The sequence below is a fragment of the Mustela erminea genome, chromosome 3 (assembly GCF_009829155.1).
Source record: "Mustela erminea isolate mMusErm1 chromosome 3, mMusErm1.Pri, whole genome shotgun sequence".
NCBI lineage: Eukaryota > Metazoa > Chordata > Mammalia > Carnivora > Mustelidae > Mustela > Mustela erminea.
The window spans coordinates 79,515,015-79,537,563 of NC_045616.1; the positions used below are offsets into that span (position 1 = coordinate 79,515,015).

Genomic DNA, 22,549 nt, shown 5'->3' on the forward strand with positions numbered 1-22,549 from the left:
TCAGAAGTGGTGAAGTATATAAATGGGAAGCCAATGAATACTAAATTGATAAATAAAAAGACATTCCTACTGGATACATGATCATTGAGACGAGAATATTGACCTTGATGGTGGAGGGGGAGGGCAAGTACAAAAAAGGACAGGTGACCTAGAAAGGAATGGCAGACAACTAGATTCTATTTTTTTTTTTTTAAAGATTTTATTTATTTATTTGAGAGAGAGACAGTGAGAGAGAACATGAGCGAGGAGAAGGTCAGAGGGAGAAGCAGACTCCCCATGGAGCTGGGAGTCCGATGCGGGACTCGATCCCGGGACTCCAGGATCATGACCTGAGCCGAAGGCAGTCGTCCAACCAACTGAGCCACCCAGGTGTCCCACTAGATTCTATTTTAATAGCAAATGTAGAAGTCAAAAAAGTGACGAGAAAAAAATTTATCCTACAATTCTGTATTAAGGAAAACCATCATTCAAGAATGAATGCAAAGTAGATCTTTCAAACTAAAAGAATAGCTAAAGGGATAACTCTTCTGTGCGTTTTAACTCTGGTGAGTTGGGAAGAAGAAAGAAAATCAGAGGGCTGGGCAAGAGCAGTGAGAATTTTAGGAGGTTGTGATTTAACCTCCCCATGAGCTCCAAAATGCCATTTAAAAAATTAAACACTTTATGTGAGTTGCTTGCGTCTGATGACTGATAAGGGTTAGATTTGGCTGTCTTTGCAGTTTATAAGGCTGAATAGTTATGTAGATGTTGGAAAATAGAGATGGAAGAATGATGGGTTGAGTGGGAACTCATGGGCCCTGTGGGGAGTGGATGGCTGTAAACACTCGCGAAGGCTATGATATTAGGGTGCAGGCTAAGCAGCTCTCCCAGGAGAAAGGGCTGTCCTGGCTAACAAAAGAAAACAAAAATCTTAAATCTGCCATTTGGAAAAGAATGCTCTCCATAGTAAGTTACATTGTCAGACTTGCCTACTTGCTCAGTGTAATAGGCCATGCCTGCGTTAGTCACATAGCTGTCTTTCTGAATATATTTTATCTCTGTAAATATTCTTTCTGGAGAGACTGCCTTAAGCTTTGAATGGAAAGCTAGCTCAAATTGTTTACCTGTCTATCTACATCTAAGAACGGGGTGACGTTCCGAGGCCGGGGCCAAAATCGTAAACACTTCAGTGAGGTTACTGTGATGAAAACAGTCTGCATTTTGGCTACTTCTGGAATTGTATTTTATTTTATTTTATTTTTAAAGATTTTATTTATTTATTTGAGAGAGAGACAGTGAGAGAGAGCATGAGTGAGGAGAAGAGCAGAGAGAGAAGCAGACTCCCCATGGAGCTGGGAGCCCGATGTGGGACTCCATCCCGGGACTCCGGGATCATGACCTGAGCCAAAGGCAGTTGTCTAACCAACTGAGCCACCCAGGCATCCCTATTTTTATTATTACTATTTTTTAAGGATTTTAAGCGCTAGATCAAGTCACATGCTCCACTGACTGAGCCAGCCAGGCACCCCTACTTTGGGGATTTTTATTCAATTACTCATAAAATTATTTGTTCATTTGTGAGTTTAAGACATAATAAAGAGCTATATCTCCTAGAGATCCCAATAAAGAGATGTGTATGGAATATGAAAATAACCTGAATTTGTATTTTGGTGTCTTATTCTGTTGTTTGATCACCTACAGTGAGTAAAGAGGTCAAATAGAGTTCTCCCACCAACTTTTTTTTTTTTTTTTAAGATTTTATTTATTTGACAGACAGAGATCACAAGCAGGCAGAGAGGCAGGCAGAGAGAGGGGGGGGGAAGCAGGCTCCCCGCTGAGCAGAGAACCGGACTCCAGGGCTTGGATCCCAGAACCCTGGGCTAATGACCTGAGCTGAAGGCAGATGCTTAATGACTGAGCCACCCAGGTACCCTAGAGCTCTCTCTCTCTTTTTTTAAAGGTTTTATTTATTTATTTGACAGAAAGAGATCACAAGTAGGCAGAGAGGCAGGCAGAGAGAGAGAGAGAGAGAGGAGGAGGAGGAAGTAGGCTCCCCGCTGAGCAGAGAGCCCGATGCGGGGCTCGATCCCAGGACCCTGGGATCATGACCTGAGCCGAAGGCAGAGGCTTTAACCCACTGAGCCACCCAGGCACCCCCCCTGCCCTAGAGCTCTTATTTTATGTGTTTTAATCCCTGTTTGTTGAAGTCAGAGGTTATTCCTTGACTGGTTCTATACTGAATAAAATACCTCCTTATGTATTCGGAATAAAAAATTGAAACCGTTTTGTTTTCAACTAATGAAATCTCCCTGTGACTGAATCAGAACTGTTTAAAACTATTAACGTAGGTTTGGAATTTACAGTTTTGTGGCATAGTGTACAGTGAATACTCTGAAGATGAAGTCTTAGTGAAACTCTGAACTTGCTTGGCTTTGAGAACATTTCTCTGATTGTGGTCATGCTGGCTTGAAATTGGCTTTTGTTAACTTGTAGGTTCTTCAGTATAACTTACTGAAATATAAAATGTATAGAACTCTGCTCTAATTATCTAATTTAAAGTAAGGACTTCTACTAATCTATTCTCTACAGCCAGTTAGTGAGGCTAAAAGTGATTTATTTTTCTTGTTTCATATAGATTAAATCCATGGTAATTATCAGGTTTAATTAGGTAATTCCTAGTTGGTACTAGAAGTTGAAAATATTCATTTTCTTAGCTATGTATCTGATTATGAAAAAGACTATCATAATTCTTGCTAGATCATCATCGGTACATGCTTAAGAAAATCTCCACTCCCACCTTCCCTCAGTTGCCAAACATAACACAGATGACTTTCTGATCTGTGTTTTAATTTCACCTCTCTGAATCCAGGCAACCAAATTCCTTTCCAATCAAACAGGGTGTAATAAGTAAGATACTTTGAAGCCTGCCCTTCTGAGTTATGTTCATATTCATAGGCAGGAGAAGCATACTCATTATTTGCTTGATGCATCCTTTGCATGGAGTTACTTTTACTGGACGGAATGTACTTGCCCTTTCAGTTCCCATGGCCAGCACTCCATAAGCAGAACCTAGATCATGGATGCTAGTAAGTTTCTCCCTTTTCCAAAAGGGGCCATAAAATTAAGTTTTGCAAGCATTCTGTCACTTTGGGTGGGAAGACAATACTCACATGTTGATAGAATATAATGTTGGAAAGTGTAGATTCATCTGGTACATGAACATCAGCGCACAGTTTGAAAATAAATGTCAAACAAGCATTTTCATCTGGTGGGAATTCTGAGGTGAGAGGTGTGCCTGTTAAAAGGGCTAAAATACCACTTCTAATTTTTTTTTAAATTTATTTTCTTTTTGAAGAAGTAGTTAACTTCCAAGTATTCTAAAGGAGGTATTATTAGCACTCAGGGGCAAACCCTTCAGGTAGAAAATAAAACTTAAGTCATGGTCCTTTAAGTGTACGTGTCCTGAAGCCAGACCATTTATATACCAGTTGTGGCTTGTTGAGTATTACTTCAGTAATGTTCGTGTCGGGTTTTTCCCTGCTGGAAGTCTCAGTACTAGGGCACCCCTCCCCACTCCTGTAATTGGCCAGGGTGAGGGGGCCAGGGGTCTGCTCCACCACAGTAAGATTTAGGACAGCAAGATGATTGTGCCCGCCTAGGAAAGGAAATTGACCTTTGTCTTCTTTCTCTCCTAGGTTGTCTTTTTACTCGGGCCACTCTTCATTCTCCATGTACTGCATGCTCTTCGTGGCAGTAAGTACTCTGCGTTGGTGTCCGGTGGGTTGCGCGCTCATGTGTTCCGCCTCAGGGTCCCCTTCCGTTCGGCCAGCTCCGTCCCGCATCCTCCGGAGCTTGGCTTATGTGGTTCGGAGAGGGGCCTCTGGTGCTTCTGTCGCAGCCAGTCACTACTGGGTGTAGAGGCGGCAGACAGGCACACTCGCTGTATGGGTGGTGAATCGGGAGCTTTCAGGACCGTACAGGGTCTTCCCGGATGAAGGTGGTGCTTCCTTCCGGTGGGAGAAACCTAATCAAGTCTGCCTGCCTGGTGCTCAGAGTCAGTGGACGTGCGCCCTTACTTTGGGACATATTTTCTGCAACATCCCAGCAGCTTCTCTGTCATCACCGCAGGTCCCTGCTCTGAAGAACTGGGCCAAGGTGGCTGTGCTGGGCAATGACCTGACCTTAATTGGGAGCCCTGACCTTAGGAGCTCAGGCGGCCCCTGTTCTGTGCCGGGGGTTGCTGGGTTTAGGGGTGGAGCTTCCAAATTTGTGGACTGTGAAGGCAGTGGTTGTTACTTCTTGAGTAGGTTTTGTCTTCCTTCCACTTTCTGAAATACTTGATTGACTGCTTTCCTTGGGTCTAGAAAGGTTTCAGTTTCTGGAAGAAGTAGTTGCTGCTCAGGGAGCTTAGCATCTTCCTGGTTGGGAGGTTCAGTTGTGTCTGCTAACCCGGACAGCAGTCTGCCAGTCGGCACTTGCAGCATACAAAGGGGACAGTGAAGAGGGAAAACATATTTGCATCCACATTTTGCATCTCTAGAGATGAGTGTTTATCCAGTGTCACTTAAAAAAGATAGGCTTTAGGTCATATACTCTCCTATCCCTGTGAGTCTTTCTCTATAAAATTATCAAAATTTGTTGGGAAAGAGGGGACATCTCTACCCTAAATGATCAGCTACAATTTTTGTCTTAACTTTGTTAGTGGATTTTTATGTGGTTATGTTCTGTGTGAATTTGCTGTTTGCTCTTTTTTCCCCACTCTCCTTGGTCATATTCTGTGCTCTAGTATTTAATGCTTACATTATAGGTCCGGAATATGTAATAGAATAGACTGTTGGGAGTTAGTTTGGTCTCACCTGGAGATTTTTAATATCAATTTTTACCAGAATCCTGCTTTCATTTGAAAAACCAAATTTGAAAAGTCTAAAGAATGTAAAAATTACAGATGTGTGTGCTGTACAAAATGCAAACCCACGATTTCAAAACCATTACAGCTGAGCTAATTTTTGGCTTCACCATTACTGGAAATGTCAGTCTTTTGTCTTAGGTTAATTTAATTTTGCAAGGAAGCAACAGGGTACCAATTAACAGAATTGGGGACTTCCATTTTAAAATACACACCCAAACGTTTCTGAAAATGTGCCATGGGGAATGTGGTTATTTAAATGGAGAAACAAGAAATACTATTCCAATATGCTCTGTTCATATATCCCATTAGGAAAAGTTAGCATTCTTTCTAAAGGGAGCCATCGTATATTTTTCCTCTTAAATAGGGCATGGAGTCTGGAGGAGATGAAGGCTAGAGCCATTAGTATCCTGAGAAATCTTCCCCAAACCCCAAGTCTTTGACAACACTGATGGCTTTTCAGTGTTTGAACATGTTTTTATATGCCCTCAGCCAGACCTTGTTGTCAGTGCCGCTTCTGTGTTTTGCTCCCTCACCTGTGTGTATCTTTAAGTCCTTAAGGAGAGAGTCCTTTAAGTCTTTAAGTCCTTAAGGAGAGAGAGAGTCCTTAAGTCCTTTAGAGTCAACATTAAGACTAATGTTGATATTAATGATTTGCATTTAAACTACTTTGTTGACTCTTTCTCCCATCCAAGTACTAACCAGGCCCGACCCTGCTTAGCTTCCGAGATCAGACGAGATCGGGCGGATAATCCTCATGAAGTAGAAGAGGGATGGTTGCCACCCTTTTAGTAGGGGAAATAGGAGCCTTGGGAGGCTGTTGAGGTCTGTCAGCTCTCTAGTGTTCAAAGGGTTCCCTTGCTTTGCTGATAGACTGCTTGATCTGAACCCTAGCCCAGTTACTGTAAAGGTCAGGTGATGACTTTTAGCAACTGTCCCCCCGCCCTAAAGATTTTATTTATTGATTTGACACAGAGAGAGAGAACACAAGCAGGGGGAGCAGCAGAGAAGTGGGGGAAGCAGCACGGGGAGGGAGAAGCAGGCAGTCTGATGGTGGGGCTCATTCCCAGGACTCTGGGAACATAACCTGAGCTGAAGGCAGAGGCTTAACTGACTGAGCCCCCAGGCACCCCCACTGTTTTTAATTGTAAAGAATATATTCTCAGATGTATCATATTCCATATCCTGTAGTCTACTGTTCATGTTTACTCCTTTACCCCTTCTCAAAATATCTGTACATTCAATTATAAACTTTAAGGGCTTTTTTGTAAAATATGAAACTACCGTATAGAACATGAAATTAATATATAGAGGGCCTCAGTGGTAAGCCTGTTGTGTGGACACCCAGGAGTGTATGAGGAGGTAAGTTAAAGATCTAAGCAGAGGGAAAATGACCTTAACTGTAGGTTGGTAACCGGGTCAGTATGAGCTCTTAGAGGTAAAATTAAAATGGAAAGTTCAGATAAAGAGATTTGTCATAGACCAAGGCCTTTATGGAGAGGAAAGTTGGCCAGAGCAACCATGCACTGCATTTCAGTGACTCTTAAGCAGTGGAAATATTTACTTGTTGTGGATGTAGGCCCCAGCTTTTATTTCAGCCCCTGAACACAGATGTCTCCCTGCTTTCCAGCTTTCGCATTTATATGCAACATTTAACCACTCCCATATCCTCTGCCAGTTCCTTAGGCAGTGACTCATCTTGTTTCCCGAGGCATCTTGGCATTGTGGGTCAGTCCCAGATTTGGGTGGAGATGTACAGCCATTCAAATTCTGAGGACAGTTTTTGATAGTCAAAACTTCCGCCCAGAATTCCTGACACCCAGAAATTAACTTTAAAAAGTCTCTTAAAGAAAATATTCTGACCATTGTTTTCTTCTGGCAGGCAGCCCAGCCCTGAACTTAACAGTGGTAGAGCACCCATGAAGAGACCTAGGCTGGCAGGAGCATACGATAGGGCTTCTTTGCACATACCTAGTTCAAGTTCTTAGTGATGCCCACTGAACTTGGCCAACTGCCAAAGAATCCAAATTTACTTCACTGTCCAGGAAAGGAACCATGTTACGAGACTATTCTTTTTTCAGTATATATATAGATAGATCTCTCTCTATATAGGTTGTGTTGGAATATACTGAAGGAATAAACTGAAACACGTTTCCCAGCACTGTACTATGAAGCCTGAAATCTCAGATTGTGTTTCTCATCATCTGTTAGGAAATTCTTGGATTAATTTCTACAGTGGGGCTCCAGGCACCTTGGTGTCTGGGTCTTGCCCCCTCCTGTCTGGTAGTGCTCTTTGATACCACCCACTTCTCTCCAGATTTGTACCACCTCTTACCCGCACTTACCATGGAGTATCTACGATTGGTGAATATTTCATGAAGATGGTTTCCAAAGTGAATTAATGCCAGGCATTGCACAAGTGAACAGAGCCCAGGAACTACATGAATCTTGTCTAAATGTAACATGGAATTCTACATCTAAATTTAGGAACTCTGAATCCTAAAGATGGTGAAATTGAAGTCTAGAGTAAAGACTGTTTAACAGAGGTCACCCTTAGGGTGTTCTCCTGGCCAGATCGGTCTTCAAGTGGAGGTGGAACAATATATTGCCTGGCTGAGTCTTAGAAGCTGTTTTCAAAATAAGCAGAGTAAGAAACAGTTCTTTGTGTTGAACACGCTACTGTTGCTCTAGCTCAGAAGTTGGCAGATGATGATTTTGGTAAAAGGTTAGGTCATAAACTTTGTAGTCCACAATGCAGTCTCCGTTGTGTATTCTTTTTTTTTTTTTTTAATAGTCCTTTAAAATGTGAAAACCATTCTTAGCTTGCAAGCTGATCCCCCCTGACTCTAATTAAAATGGAAAAAATTTAAAAAAAACCCTCTCATTTTAAGAATAGATTATTAAGAAACTCTGTGAGACAACAGCGTTTTGTAGTTAAGTGTTAGAGGATCAAGGAAAGGCAAAAATAAACCAGCCTCACAAAATATTTTGGTCAGCAAACAGGTTTTAAAAGTGAGAAGTTAGACCCTTTACTGGAAGCTAGTTTTTTTTTCCAGAAATTTTAGGCAAAATAGGCTTGAGTCTTTTTTGGTGATAGTAAGATAATGAAAGGATACCTAAGTAGTGTCAATAGACATTGAATTTCCTCATTTAAAAAAGCTGTGTGTGTGTGTGTATATATATATATATATATACTTTTTTTACAAAAAGTATACTTTTGCATTTTTTTCCAATGTGACCCCATGCATTGAAAAGTCCACGGTTTATTTTGACGAGGTCTTCATGTGCCCTACAAAGCTATCAGGAGGCTTTATTCACACAGATTCAGTGCTGGATTCTCTCCAGGTGAGCAGGAAGGCCTCTCTGCACTTGTCAGGGAACCATCTGCTGCCTGCATGGAGTGTCTTCCTACAATCCCCTCTGCCTTTGAATATCTGGTTATTTTGAGCAAATTGATTCTTTCTGTCCTTGTTCTCTTAAGGAGTAAGAAATTGCCTTTATGAGTCTCTACTAATCTCAGCTAAGCAGCTTTTATTTCTTTAAAAAATACCGGATGTAGTAACTTATTTTTAATAGGTTTTACTTTGCTAAGAGACTGGACTTTTTTTTTTTAAAGAGACTGGACACTTGACCCTACATTGAGCAGTTGTATTTTCCTGACCAGAAGCCTGATGCAGAAGAGTGGCTAAGAGCCTACCCTTGCTCAGTTTGCTTTTGTTGGAAGGAAAAACTAAATCTGGAACTTTCCTTTTCACAAGCGTCAGTAGTGATGCCTGGTTTTAGTGAGGACATTCCTGGAGGATATTAGTGGATTATCCCCAAGGCTAATTACCAAACTATTTTTTGCTTTCTAAATCTGGGCTATGTGCAGTCACTGGTTGTATCTGATTTGCCCTGAGCTCTTGCTCTGATGCACCGTCTGGTCACGAAGATAATGGTTCCCCTGCTGGAGATGGAGAAATCGAGATAGGCCTCACTATGGTGAGGTCTGGAGGTGGTTAATTTGCTCTCCAAGTTCTCCTGTGGTAGGTGTCTATCCTGCCTCTCTAATAGATGAAAAAGTGGGCAGAGCAGTGTGAAGGTTAGTAAAGTATATGATGGTTCTTTGTTTTTCCTGCTAATTTTATTGTTTGTGCCTCCTAGAACCCCACATGCCTCTTGACTTTTCCTGTGACAGAAGGGATGACATTAGTGGTAGGCTCAGTTTCTTTCACAAACTTGACTGTTCGTTTTGCCTCTGGGAGTACCTCAGTGACCAGCTGCACATTATTGCTTCCGTTCTGCCTTTTCCACCCTTTCTCTTATTTGTAGTTGGGAACTTTCTGCTTTGTTGTTTCTTTCACCAGAAGGCTGGATATTAGGATCAGGAGGGATCCAGAGATTAGAATTTCTCACTTGGCAGTACTCTGTCCACCAGTGGACCAGAATCCCCACGGGGCAGGTCAGTTGAGGGCAAACTGAAGCATGCTCAGAAAAGAATCTTAAAATGGCCCTGAGAGAGTGATAGAGATGGGTAGATGAACCACTTCTGGCTTAGGGTAGGGTGGCGGTGCACACCTTGTACTGTACGTAGAAAGAAGTCATGAAGTAAATCCCATGCCCACTACCAGAACGCTCTTGTTCAGTAGACGTTTAATGTATGTTCCCATGGGATTATGTTTTTCAAGTTTTTCTCACAGTTTGAACACTGGTGTATAAATACTATTTTCCTTCCCAATTGAAACTTACCTTTTTAAAAAGTAAAACTCACCATTCAAGTCACAGAAATCCAAATTAAGAACAAAAATGGGATTCTGATTAAACACAGAGGTAGCTAGTAGTTGGCACTTTATCTTTGGGTTATAAGCAACTGACTCATCTCCCAGAGAAAAAAATTGTGTATGTTTTAAGATTTATTTATTTGAGAGGGAGAGGGAGAGGGAAAGCATGTGCATGCTTATGGGGGGGGGGGGCAGAGGGAGGAGGAGACAAGCCGACTCCCTGCTGAGCAGGGAGTCCCATGTGGGGCTTGATTATAGGACCCTGAAATTATGACCTGAGCCAAAATCAAGGGCCAGACACTTAACTGACTTGACCCACTCAGGCGCCCCCAAAACAGTTTAAAGACACAGATGGGCTAGAACTAGCACACCACCAGGAACTGGACTTGGTCTGCCTGTCTCACTGGCCGCCCGGCTTTTTGGTGTGGCTGCCACTCTGCTCCATTCTTTGATCTCTCGTCATGGCTTGCTGTCCTTGTCTAACCATAGCTTTTGCTTCCTTGTAAGTTTAGTTTGCAGGTAGCCTATCCCGAACCCTGTAGGCGCTCTTTCTATACATTCTGAAAAAGAGAACTCGTTCATCCTTCTGCAAATTCCAGAGGGAGAATACAGCCCAGCAGATCTCTGGATCAGGCCTGTCATAGGTCATCTTCAGTGCCCTCTGTAAAGAGAAGGCAGAGCAGTGTGGTCCAGATGGGGCTCCCTCTCCAACTGTGTCTGTGGAAGAACAGTTCCTCCAGGAGGGGAATTTGTAAGTCGTTGACACTGCCACTGAGTCTATTCCGAACCGTACAAAACACTGGGTGTAGAGTTCCTTACTTAGCTCTTCTGAGCTTTAAGAGAGAAGCAATGGACTTCCTTACATGGATGTGTTCAGTGCATAAGTGATTAGCAAATGCATGTGTAGGGAGTGGGGAAGGTGGGGGGAGTGGAGTTTTAAAGGCAGGGACTTACAGAGCCTTTTTATTATAAGCTTCAGCATTAAAGCAGGAGTTCTGTCCCTATATCTAGTTCTAGTAGAGCAGTGGTGAGAGCTTCCAACACTGTTGCTCTGAGACAGTTATGAACATAGACTTCCCTCAATAGAGTCTTGTTTTTTAAAGGATGGGGCGCCTGGGTGGCTCAGTGGGTTAAGCCGCTGCCTTCAGCTCAGGTCATGATCTCAGGTCCTGGGATCGAGTCCTGCATCGGGCTCTCTGCTCAGCAGGGAGCCTGCTTCCTCCTCTCTCTCTCTCTGCCTATTTGTGATCTCTGTCAAATTAAAAAAAAAAAAAATCTAAAGGTACATATACTGTCTTTCCTCTTTCCTCTTAAAGGACAAGGAATAAAATAAAAAGTGATAATCCACAAAATGAAAGAATGGAAAAGGAGAGAACAGGCAAGAGGTAATGATTTGGGGGAAGGAGTTAAATGAGTGGTAGAGGAAGTCAAATCTCTAGTGCCTCCAGAGGGTGAGGTATTAAAAAGATCTGCACTGCAGAACCTGAGAAAGGCTTAACGCAGAGCCACCAGAAAGACAACACTGTCTGCTCTGTTGAAGCTGCTGATGGAGGAAAAGACTTCTGGCTGGCAGCATGGGAGGAAAGTTATCCACATCTGGTGTTGTGGGCGTGTCCGCTGTGGAACTCAAGTGGTCCAAGGTCCAAGAAACTCAGTGTGTTTAGGTCCGTGGCATCGGTTGAAATGGAGGATTCTTCACAGTGACAAACAGGGCTGTCGTGATACCTGGTCTTCCCAGAGCTACACTGAGTATCTTGGACTCAAGGAAACAGAGAGCAGGAAAACAGGAAGCACACCCAGTTAGTCCATCTCACCTAGAGCTGAGAACTGTTTTGTGACCACAGCCTGCATACACACCATGGCCATTAGTCATCAGAAGAGTCAGAGCCTGGAGGGGAGGGTAAGGTTAGGGGTAAAACCACAATGGGGGGATTCCTAGTACCCCCTCAGGGTGAAATCATCTCCGGGTAGGGAGAGAAGAGGGTAACATCTATACTTGGGTAGATGTGTAAGGAGAAACTAGCTATTTAGAAGGGTGAGGGTTTCACCTAAAGTACATGGAAGCTTAGGTACTAGTCCATAAGTGAATGCTCATTCTTTTCACAGGGATGTTAGAGGAATTTGGGGGCAAGCCACCTAGAGTTAAAGTGAGGGTCTCTGGAAGGAAAATACTGTCAGAAGGATTTTAGAAGCCTAAGTGAGGAAGGACCTTTAAAGTCCTGAGTTTTCTTTGAGTTGGAAGCACAAACTAGGACTACGTGTAAATCCGTTTTATAGTTGGTATTGTTTCTTTCGTGCTATGTCCTTAACAGAGACATATTAAGTATTTATAATTCATAGGTGTATCATTTTATGGTCTGAAGAACCCATGCCTTTAACAGATATATGAAAAGGCAGCTAAATAAGCAAAAGAGGGACAGCTGAACTTTTGGGGAGTAACATCCAAAACTTGGCTTCAGCCCCAGTCCAAGTACTATTCTTTTTAAAAGAATAAAACATTTCCAATGAAGATAGAACCTAGTGAGGGCAATGTTAACTGGCATGGTTGTGTTACCTAACTGGCTTCAGTTCCAGATGCAAACTTTTCTTCAGCCAGAACCAACTATCTCCCCAACTTCAGAATCTTGAGACAAGCCTTACTGTTTACATTTTTATAGTTTCAACAACAAAGAGGGAAAGGAGAGGCTCTGCAGAAAGTCAGGAGCACTTTAACCAGCTAACAAGTGCAATTCAATTGAACAACTGGTATGCTCTTTTACAATTAGATGTTTCTACTGTAAAACACTCGATAAAATTAGACAATCTCTGAGTTTTTGCCAGCTGCTGAGAACTGAGTATTTGCTCACAGCAGTGCACAAAGAACTGGGAATGGATCTGTATATCTATTTCAAGTAGGCAGTGTCTATGGGCATAGCCATTCATAAATTGTTATGAGTCACAAATTACCAAACAGAAGTTTTAAAATATATTTTAAAACCATATCTTATTAGATAGAAATAAGGCAAAAAATTTTTTTGTTTTGTTTTTTAAAAAGAGACCAGATTTGCTGAAAGGAAATGACAGGAAAACTATCCAAACTCTTCTGCATCACAGTCTTTAGAGATGCACCCAAGTCAAAGGCAGGCTGACACAGAAAAGGGGAAATTCTCAAGTCCCTGATGAGTACAGGGAAAAGTCATGGAACTTAAAAGATTACAGAGCACAGGTGGTAATCAAAGACTAATTCACTGCTGGGTCAGAGCTCAACTAGAATCTGTATTATTTAGGCAGAGTATTAGATTTACTTAAAATACATATTATGTAGTCTCCACTGCCCTTTAAAATAACCCGAGGTGAGCAGAACTCTTGAGTAAATTGAATCAATTAAACAAACTCAATCTCTAAATAGATTGGGTGGAAAACATAGCAGCTGGGCCCAGGGTAGACACCCTGTGCTCAGAATGCTAGCAGTTTGTCCCAAGACTTGGGACTAAGGATAACACTTGGCTGTGAATCAGAATTACAACAGATGCAAGAGAAGCTGCCCTTGAAATCCTTGGAAGTCCTGAACATGGACACCCCTTGCCATGTTTACAATTTGAATAGTCATCTAGATAGGGAAAGTAATGAACTATTCTAAAGACAAGTTTCTAGGGCAATCCCTTTTTGTTTGGGGCTTATTTAAAAGGATTAAGTTGCAGGTGTTGATGAACATAAGAATGCCTAAAGTCCTGTTCTATATATAACTTATACTCTGATTAGTTAATGGTTATTAATAGTGATGGTTATTAATATATAATGACTTGTTCATGTAAAACACCAACCCTTTCAGGGTGTGGTGATACTTAAAATGTATAAAGTTTCCAGTTGGTATGTTGAGCTCTTCTCTTTATTCCTATCTTCTTTATTAGCTTTACCTTCAAGCCAGGATGAAGGGAGACTGGGCAAGACTCTTACGCCCCACACTGCAATTTGGTCTTGTTGCTGTGTCCATTTATGTGGGCCTCTCTCGAGTTTCGGACTACAAACACCACTGGAGCGATGTACTGACTGGACTCATTCAAGGAGCCCTGGTTGCAATATTAGTTGTAAGTATATAGGGCAGCAGCCTACAGCTTGATACTGATAAACACGGGGAGGAGTTAAGTAGAAATCCTGTCCCAGGGAGAATACTATCCAAAGGCAGATAATGTGGCTCAGTAATTTTTACTGGGTAATCACTCGATGTTATTAACTATGTTGCTCTTTCCAAAAGTTACAAAAATCTTAACTATATGTACTTTTGTAAAGGGCTACTGCTATAGTGTTTAGTTTCGTTTTGGTATGGATTGCAGAATAACCTAAGTGCTAACAGAGTAAATCTATTTACTCAAGACCTAACTAAGCAACTCTCAATTTAATAGCATCTTTTTCTAACTCCGTTAGTCCCCCCTTTTTTTGGGTACCCCTTCTTTGTGATAGGGTTTAATTTCTGCCAACTGCCTGTTGCAACTGTGTATATGGTTTTTAAACTGAGAATGGGACAAAAGTATTTAATGATGTAATTTAAGTATAACTTGTTTTCTGTAGGCAGTGTACGTAGCTGATTTCTTCAAGAACAGAAATTCTTTTAAAGAAAGGAAAGAGGAGGACTCCCATACAACTCTGCATGAAACACCAACGACAGGGAATCACTTTAGGAACAGTCACCAACCTTGAAGGTAGCAGAGTGCCCAGGTGAAGCTGGCCCGCTTTCTAAAGGAAAATGATTGCAACCAGAAGACAAGAAGATGAGTTTTCTTCATGGTGTACAAGCCTTTAAGGGACTGCTGCTGCTATACCTCTTGGATGCCCACTTTACCTGTGTGTTATATAGGTATATTTAACACAGTGGTTCTCTAATAGCTCTAAGTTCATTTAAAAAAAAAAAAAATTCAAGCCTTTCACTAAAACAATGCCCACCTATACATTTTTTATTAAAAAAAAATGTAATGCTTATGTACAAATGTGTATGTAATATGCTTTCTTCGGATGATGCCTGATTGAAGTATAATACATATTAAAATGTCTGAGTACAACTGCCTTGAAATGGGAGAACCAAATCAACATTTCTGTAAGCATTTGTAGTCAACTGTAATCAGGTGGTGAAAAATTTAAAATCCCACATTCGTTTAGCTAATTCTTTATAAGTAGAGGCTGGCAGCAAACACAATATCTCTCTTGATTTTGGTGATTCCTAAGAGAAAAGAAAAGACAGTTTAAACCTCCAAGATCACAAAGATTGTAATTCCCCTCTGGTGGGGTTTTAATACAACAATCCTGATGACACAAAGCCTTGTTGGTCTAAGAGGAGAGCAGGGTAACTTAGAAACCAGATTCCTACTCTTGTGACCCTAGATTCGGTAGTACCCTGTGTGTGTGTGTGTGTGCGCAGGGCTGAGACGGTGTCTATGCACAAAGACTCACTGAAGAAAGGACTAAACTGTCGAAGGCAGTTAGCTGACCCCAAAGCATGAATTTTCAGCCTATTTCAGGAGACACTTTATTTTCACTTACCACATGAGATTCTTTCTGAACTAAGGCAGGACAAAATTTATTATTTAATAAATTTACATAACTAAACTCTGGCTGATTAAATAGGCCTGCCCCATCAACCGTATGGAAACAGTACCGAGTTGTTGCACACACCTGAGGACACTGGTTAGCAGAAATCATTAGGGATTGTGACTAGATGAGCAACTAACTCAGAACGACAAGGTGCTGGCTGCTATTCTTTAATGTATTAACTCACAGCCCTTTTTCTTGGCAAATATTCAGAAGGAACAAACTGTAAGCAGGTTATATACTCCCTCCAGCCCCCTGCCTGCCTCTAGTTACTACCACCTTAGACTGGCCATCTGGTTTTACCTGGTCTTCCTGCTTCCACCGTGCTAATCTGCAGACCTCCCTACAATGCAACAGCAAGAACTGCCAGAGCACACCACTCCTGTGGTCAAACCTCCAATCATTTCACAAAAAAGCCAGGGGCTGAGGGGTAACATGATCATCTCTTTTCTCCTTTCTACTATTCTACTCCTCACTCTGCTCTAGCCACATTGGTCTCTTGCTCTTGCTTACATCTATCAGGCATACGTGAAGGGCCTCAATACCACCTTCTGAGTGGAGGCCCTAGCCCATCTCCTCTATCCCTCAATTCCTATTGTCTCTTCCTTTCTTACTATAGACTTAGCACCACCTGAAATAGTTTAACTGTTACTTATTTTATGTCTCCTCACACTAGAATGTAAGCTCCAAGAAGGCAGGAATTTGTGTTTTTTTTGTTCACTGCTGTATTCCCCTGGTGCTTAAAACCATGCTGCACATAGCACACAATAAATATTTATAAATGATTATATAAAAAATCTTGAAACTTTTTCCCAGAGAGACATTCTAAAATGTTATTTAAATACTACTAAAAAACAAAAACAAAAACAAAACAAAACAAAAAAACCTAGATGGCCCTCCATGGCATTCCAGTGAAGAACATCTGAAAATGTCTTCCTATGTTATGGCCAAGAACTCAGGTCTCAAAAGATTTGCTTAATGATTAGAAAAGGGCCACAGACTGGATACTGACCTTCTGCAAATTTGTTTTCCAGCTCAGTGTTTCCAATGGCTTTTGCTGCTTGGCACATCTGTCGAAGCAGTTCTTCCAGGCGCCTCATACAACGAATTATGCTGCCTGTAGAGAAAGGAAACAAATCACTTGTAAAATGAAAATAACCAGAACAGTAGAACTTTTGTTAGAGGCAAGGTAGGAGAACATGGGATGATTAACTAATAGTACTTTGAGGGACTTCCCATCCAATAAATGAGGTTGAAGACCTGACTGGCTGCCTGATCAAGGCACTAGGAGAGATACAAAACCAGAAAGCTTAATTTCCCATCCCTAGCTAATGGTAAAGAGTCCCAATTTATTATAATGTATTGACATTTGCTCTTGTAAGTTCACAAAATGCCCTGGGAGCAGGGGGAGAGCAACTTTGGATTAAGGACACCAAGATAACCTATAACTTGGGTCTGTAAGCATGAGGAGGTCTTTGTCAGGCAGCAACAAAAGATGACCACTGGGCCAATGCAGGGAAGTACAACAAAAGTGCAGCTACTCAAGGACCCTGAGGGCGGCCTACTGAGGTATCTGGATACCATCTGGTGAAGAGAATGCAACTGGAGATTTTTAAGCAGGGGACGAACAGCAGGATCAGGTTTGTCATTTTAAAGCTGCAATCATTCATTCTTCTTGACCTTAGATTTTTACCAGTGCTTTCTTCATATCGTGTATCCTCAAGGGAGCACAAAGGAGAAGATAAGTCTATTCCCAATGGATTTGACTTCCTGAGATCAGTGTTTTTATCAAAGCTGAAGCTGTAAACATAATTTAACTTCTACCACACTTGAGCTAAACATCATTTGACTTCTACCACACTTAAGCAAGCAAGGGGCCTGGGATCCTTTCTCAGAGAGCTATCTGCTTTAAATTTAAAAGTCTTGAGACTTTATTTTTAATGTGTGAAGTATATTAGAAGAATATCAGTCTGATATGCGAGGTATGAACTCCTCTAGTTTAAGTCCTTACCATTATTAACTCCTTTTAACACTGAACTGATCCATCAACATTTATCAAGTTCCTATAATACACTGTGCACAGTTGAGTTTTCTCTTAATGCCCTCCATGTTCTCTTCCACTGTGCCCAGTGCTTGAGGGGAAACTGGGGAGAGTTAACTCAGGAAGGAAGATGTAATTTGAGCTTAGATGAAGATAAAATAAAAGCCATTTGCCCAAGAGAATCCGCATAATCCAGCAGCAGGTGCCCACGGACATGTAAAGCACCTTCTCTTTCCTGTGGGATAATTCCAAGAGCCAAAGATAATACTGCAGAAGAAGGGCCTGCACCCCTAAGGACAACGTTCCTCGTTGCTGTACCCACCACTGAGCCAGAGCAATGAAAACATAGTGATGTTACTTTCATATTCTGGGAGGTTTGGGGGATGACACTGATAATGAAGACGACCAGCACACAGGATACCTTAAAAGACAAATGGGGATAATACCCTGCCATCTGCTATCTATAGGATGTTTGCCTACTTTAGATTCAGTTCAATACTATTTAAAGATTTTATTATTATTATTTATTTATTTGACAGAGATCACAAGTAGGCAGAGAGGCAGGCAGAGAGGAAGAAGCAGGCTCCCCGCTGAGCAGAGAGCCTGATGTGGGGCTTGATCCCAGGACCCTGGGATCATGACCTGAGCCAAAGGCAGAGGCCCCAACCCACTGAGCCACCCAGGCGCCCCAGATCAATACGAATACTGTCAATACTATAATAATACAGAGAGTATCCTCTACCTAACTCTGAATTTGTCACTTGAGATAATGTACAAATTCTTTGACATTGGCAAAACTCTGAAGGAATGTAAAATGTCATGATACAGGCCTTCAGCCAAAATATTCCAAGCCCATTGGACTTTTTTTTCTTCTTTTTTTTTGGTCTTGTTCTCATTAAAAGGTTCATGAATTCTAGGAAAAAACTCCAGCCTTAAAATATAGCGTATTTCTATTACACAACTCTGTTAAAGTTATTTAGTACCTAGCAAGGGACTTCGTAAGAGTCAACAGCAAAATGGCAATCAGAACAGAGACAAATTCTGTAAAATCCAACCAATCGCATATATACACATCTTATGATAACCCTCAGGACATTCTTGTATTACTGGAGAGTAAAGTTACCAATGTTCCTAGTTACATTTAGGCATCAAAGAAAGGAAAAAAGGGTGATATCCAACACTTTCTGAGCACTTATTTTGTGGCGGATCTTCTGATACATTATCTCATGTAAAACTTCTCATTTGACGTTTACAATTGGACCAAGTACTGTCTCCATCCTCATTTTACAGAGAGGGAAAAGGAGAAGGAGAAGTTGCATACATAACCTGACCAAGGTCAGAGCCAGGAGTAAATGATGGAGGCAGGATTTGAATCCAGACCAAAGATTCTAGAGCCCAGACATTTACCAATATCATAGTGCCTCACAGAAATATCTATATTTTCTAAATTTTCTATAATAAATGTATATTACCTTATAAATTCTAATTTATATATTTAAAGTAAGAAAAATTTTTAAGTTTTTAAAGTTTGAGAGCACACAAGTGCAAGTGGTGGTTGCGGGGAGGACAGCAAAGGGAGACAGAAAGAATCCTCAAGCAGACTGTCTACTGAGCACGGAACCTGACGTGGAGCTCTATCCCAGGACTGTGAGATCACAACCTGAGATGGAATCAAGAGCCGCTTGCCCCACCGACCCAGCGAGGTCCCCCAAATTTTTAAAGTTTTTTAGGCCTTATGCTAAAGCTTTTCACTTGCATAAAAATCTTCATTGCCAGGTAGTGACAGAGAATTTACATTAATGAGGTTCCAGAAATAGTAAGCAGTAAAAATTGGCAAGTACAATCCAAATAAAGGAGTCTTGTTTTCTAAATTTGGCAATTAGTCACTGGTGTCTTGTAGTAATTTCACCTGATCTTAGCCAAAAGGCCGAGAGGCGAATCTCGTAGTAATTTCAACAAACTGAGATAACACATTACCATGGATCAAGATGGAAATGGGGGGGGGTGGTAAGGAACTAAAGGTGGTCTGTTCTCAACTAGTCCTGAGCCCCTGCTGTAAAAGGAAGGAGGGATTAAGGGTGATGACAACAAAATACCTGCCAAGACAAACAGACAGCAGCAGCTCCCATTTATTGAATGCTATGTGCCAGACACTGTGCTAAAGGCTCTCTATATGTCATGTTAGCCTCACACTATGAGGAAGGAGCTATTACACTCATTTTATAGCCAAAGAAACTGAGGCACAGTTAAGTAAGTTGCCCAAGATCATTTAACTGAGGGAGTAGGATTTATGGCCAGGATTTGTGCTCTTGCTCTTAACCACCATCATGATTATGTTTGTAGCTGAAAAAGGTGTGGATGAAAACTATAAGCCTATTATTAATGGCAAGATTGAGGAAGGTGGAGAAAAGAGTGAAGCAAGGCCCTGAAATTCAGAACGAGGGCGGAAGGGTCCATCTTCGAAAGAGGAAAGAATAAAGTAAAGGACAGAGGTGCATGAGTTTCTAGATAAAGAAGACAGACCTAATGCTTTCTCCCTTTCCTATGATGCACGAGTGACAACCTATGAAGCTGGGGGCAGAGCTGCTGCAGATACTTAACACTTCATGTCCATTATCTCTGGAAGTGGACAGACCAGGAATTACATTTCATTCTGTGCCATTTACTATGTGAGGGGCTGTATTACTAAGCCAGGAGTGACAAAAATATTCTAAAATTACATCATGAAACTCTGAATACAATAAAAACCACTGAACAGTATAATCAGAAGGATGACTTTATGCTTAATACGAGTTCTTCCAGAATGGTAATGTAAACTTGAGGTGAAAATGATCAGTGACACTGAATTGGACATTTAAAATGGTGGATTTTAGATTATGTAAGTTCTGTCACAATTAAAAAAAAAAAAAAAAGGGCAGTGATTAGTCAGAATTCAATTTCACTTCCTATTCTAGCCCCTGGCCCACAACCATTAGTTTACTTTGTCTCTGCGGACAGTTCTTATAAGTGGAATTATACAATAGGTTGCCTCCTTTTTTTTTTTTTTTAAACTTAGAACTTTACTGTGTTCAATTTTACCCACATTTTAGCAATAATCAGTATTTCATTCCTTTGTATAGCTGAATACTACATTACACTGATATACCAGAATTTATTCATCCACTAACGGACATTTGGGCACACATGCAATCATCAGATTCATCAGGTTCTTGAACAGAACAGTATTATTCTCATTGAGGATGGAAAGCAACACCTTTCTCTGAATAGTGTTTCCATCTCTAGCTTTCTGGGATTCCACAAAGTGGTCCCCCGTAGCTCATGTCCTGAATCTGATTTAATATTTCTATCTAGGTGGTTTTAATGAATTTGAGGTCAGGATCACAAATATATTTTTCTGCAAATACTAAGAACAAGATCCCAGCTTAGGCTAAACCCCTTCTGGAGAGTAGAGACCGCTACTCAAAATGCACCAAGTATAGCACCAGTCCTGATTCCCACTAGGGTCTCAGTCGTTATTCATCAGACGTGTAAGTATCAAGTACTAATTTCTAAGTAATTTAGTACTAAAATTTTGCCAGAAGTAAAACAGAAATGATACATGTTAATAAATGGTCACTCTATTATTATTAGCAGAAGTATTTCTAAGAACAAATCAACTGGCAACTCCATAATGACACTGATGTCCCCTGACCTAGGGAAGGATACAACTATGCCAGCTGAAAGGCATTTTTAAAAAGAGTGTAAACGGAAGGACAGTGTCGGAATGCACTACATGGTGAACAGTTTCAAGTGAGAGCGCACATCATCAGGAGAACTCCTGTGGTGAAGGAGTAGAAAAGCAACTCTTTCATGTGTAGTGAAGACTATATTACTGTTGTTGTTCAGACAGAAATAAAATTTAATGGCCACTGAATGCTTCCATGGATCTACTACATAGATCAGTAGACTGAAACCCTAGTTTAGTTGAACAGAAATAAGAAATAACTACATTCTTACCATTTTTTTCCAGGGTGATAATAGAGGAAATAATAATTTGTATGAAGTCTTGAAAATTCCTCAACTGAGTCACAGTATAAGTTCTTCTCTTGTATTAGGCATCCCCTCAAACACACAGTATTCATCATTACAATGTTAATTTGTGCCAATTAATGTTTGAAAAATACTTAAAACTACTACTTCTGAGGCTCATGACTTGAAATGTCATATAAAGGAAATTTTTCATATAAATTAAATTTTCATATAAAAAAAATTAAGAATCTAACTGCAAACAAATACGGTTTGAGTGAAGGGCATTTTAAACTTCAGTGCAATCATTTTCTGCCCATCAAAGTAAAGACACAATGTACCATGGGCTAGAGTTTTGATTATAGTATTTTTCCAATTATATAAAGCATGTACAATAACAAGATGAGGAGAGAACAGCTATTCTGAAATGGAAGAACTAAGTAACAGCACGATAAAAAGGGGAGGCACACAGTATGCTAGAAAAAGAAAATATTCTCCTAAGTAAATCAAGGTTCTCAGTTTTTTTTTTTTGCTGTTTAATTATGCTGTTTTACTCCTAAGAGTTAATATATAGTCCATCCCAATTTTAGAAAGAAAAAGTATAACTGATACAATGACACCCAGACCAGAAAAACATGAAGATTATACTGAGTTAGAGCAAACTTCAAGTTATAATTACAAATGGAATTCCTCAGATTTTAAAACTTTGATTCCTCACACAAACTGTGATGCAGAAATAACCCTAAGGAATTGAAAGGGGGCAAAATGGATTTCAGGAACGCCAGTAGGCTCTGGAAAACGGCAAACTCTTATCAATTTTAGCAGTTTCTGATCTGTCTTCCTATACTGTGACAACTCTTCCTTTTAAGTACAAAGAACAGAAAAAACAGTCCACAAGGATAATTTTATAGGGCACCCTGTATGTGCAGGTCTGTTGCCCCTTGATTTTTTTTCAAACAAACAAAAGGAACTACTCTCTGCTATGAACTACTTTATGTCATGTGTCTGACTTCTCAGAGAAGTAGATATTCTATAAATATGAGCTACTAACAAATCTTAAAATTATTTCAGCATAGAACAGTCAGTTTCAGCCTTATGTTCCAAAAAGATGCCAGACTGAACAGTGGTGGGTGCTGTATGACTGCATTTACACCTTCACACCACATAAGCGGTCGTATATGGACCTCGGTTCCTGTGTGTGAAGCAGTGTTCACAAGCAAGGTCAAGTGTCATGCTTCCCTCTTCTGATATCCTCAGCTATTGCATCTCACTGTGAACTACTACAGACCTCCTTAC

The 22,549-nt window shown here is 40.8% G+C and overlaps 2 protein-coding genes across 4 annotated transcripts in view; one reads left to right on the plus strand and one right to left on the minus strand.

Moving 5' to 3' along the window:
- The window catches only part of PLPP1 (phospholipid phosphatase 1), a 93,556-nt gene extending 79,035 nt beyond the window's left edge, over positions 1-14,521 (plus strand). For both annotated transcript variants that reach the window (XM_032336233.1, XM_032336232.1), the window contains exons 4-6: positions 3,675-3,732; positions 13,536-13,712; positions 14,194-14,521. In XM_032336233.1, the coding sequence (XP_032192124.1) occupies positions 3,675-3,732; positions 13,536-13,712; positions 14,194-14,322 (364 nt within the window). In that variant the 3' untranslated portion in view covers positions 14,323-14,521. The remainder of the gene's footprint in view (positions 1-3,674; positions 3,733-13,535; positions 13,713-14,193) is intronic.
- A 39-nt stretch (positions 14,522-14,560) lies between these two features.
- The window catches only part of MTREX (Mtr4 exosome RNA helicase), a 99,467-nt gene continuing 91,478 nt past the window's right edge, over positions 14,561-22,549 (minus strand). Inside the window, exons 26-27 of one of the 2 annotated variants that reach the window (XM_032336229.1) lie at positions 16,220-16,324; positions 14,561-14,839 (exon numbers count right to left, since the gene is read on the minus strand). In XM_032336229.1, coding sequence (XP_032192120.1) covers positions 14,787-14,839; positions 16,220-16,324 — 158 coding nt within the window. In that variant the 3' untranslated portion in view covers positions 14,561-14,786. Of the gene's footprint in view, positions 14,840-16,219; positions 16,325-21,244; positions 21,350-22,549 lie in introns of those variants that run through there. The other variant, XR_004284008.1, reaches the window with a different exon arrangement.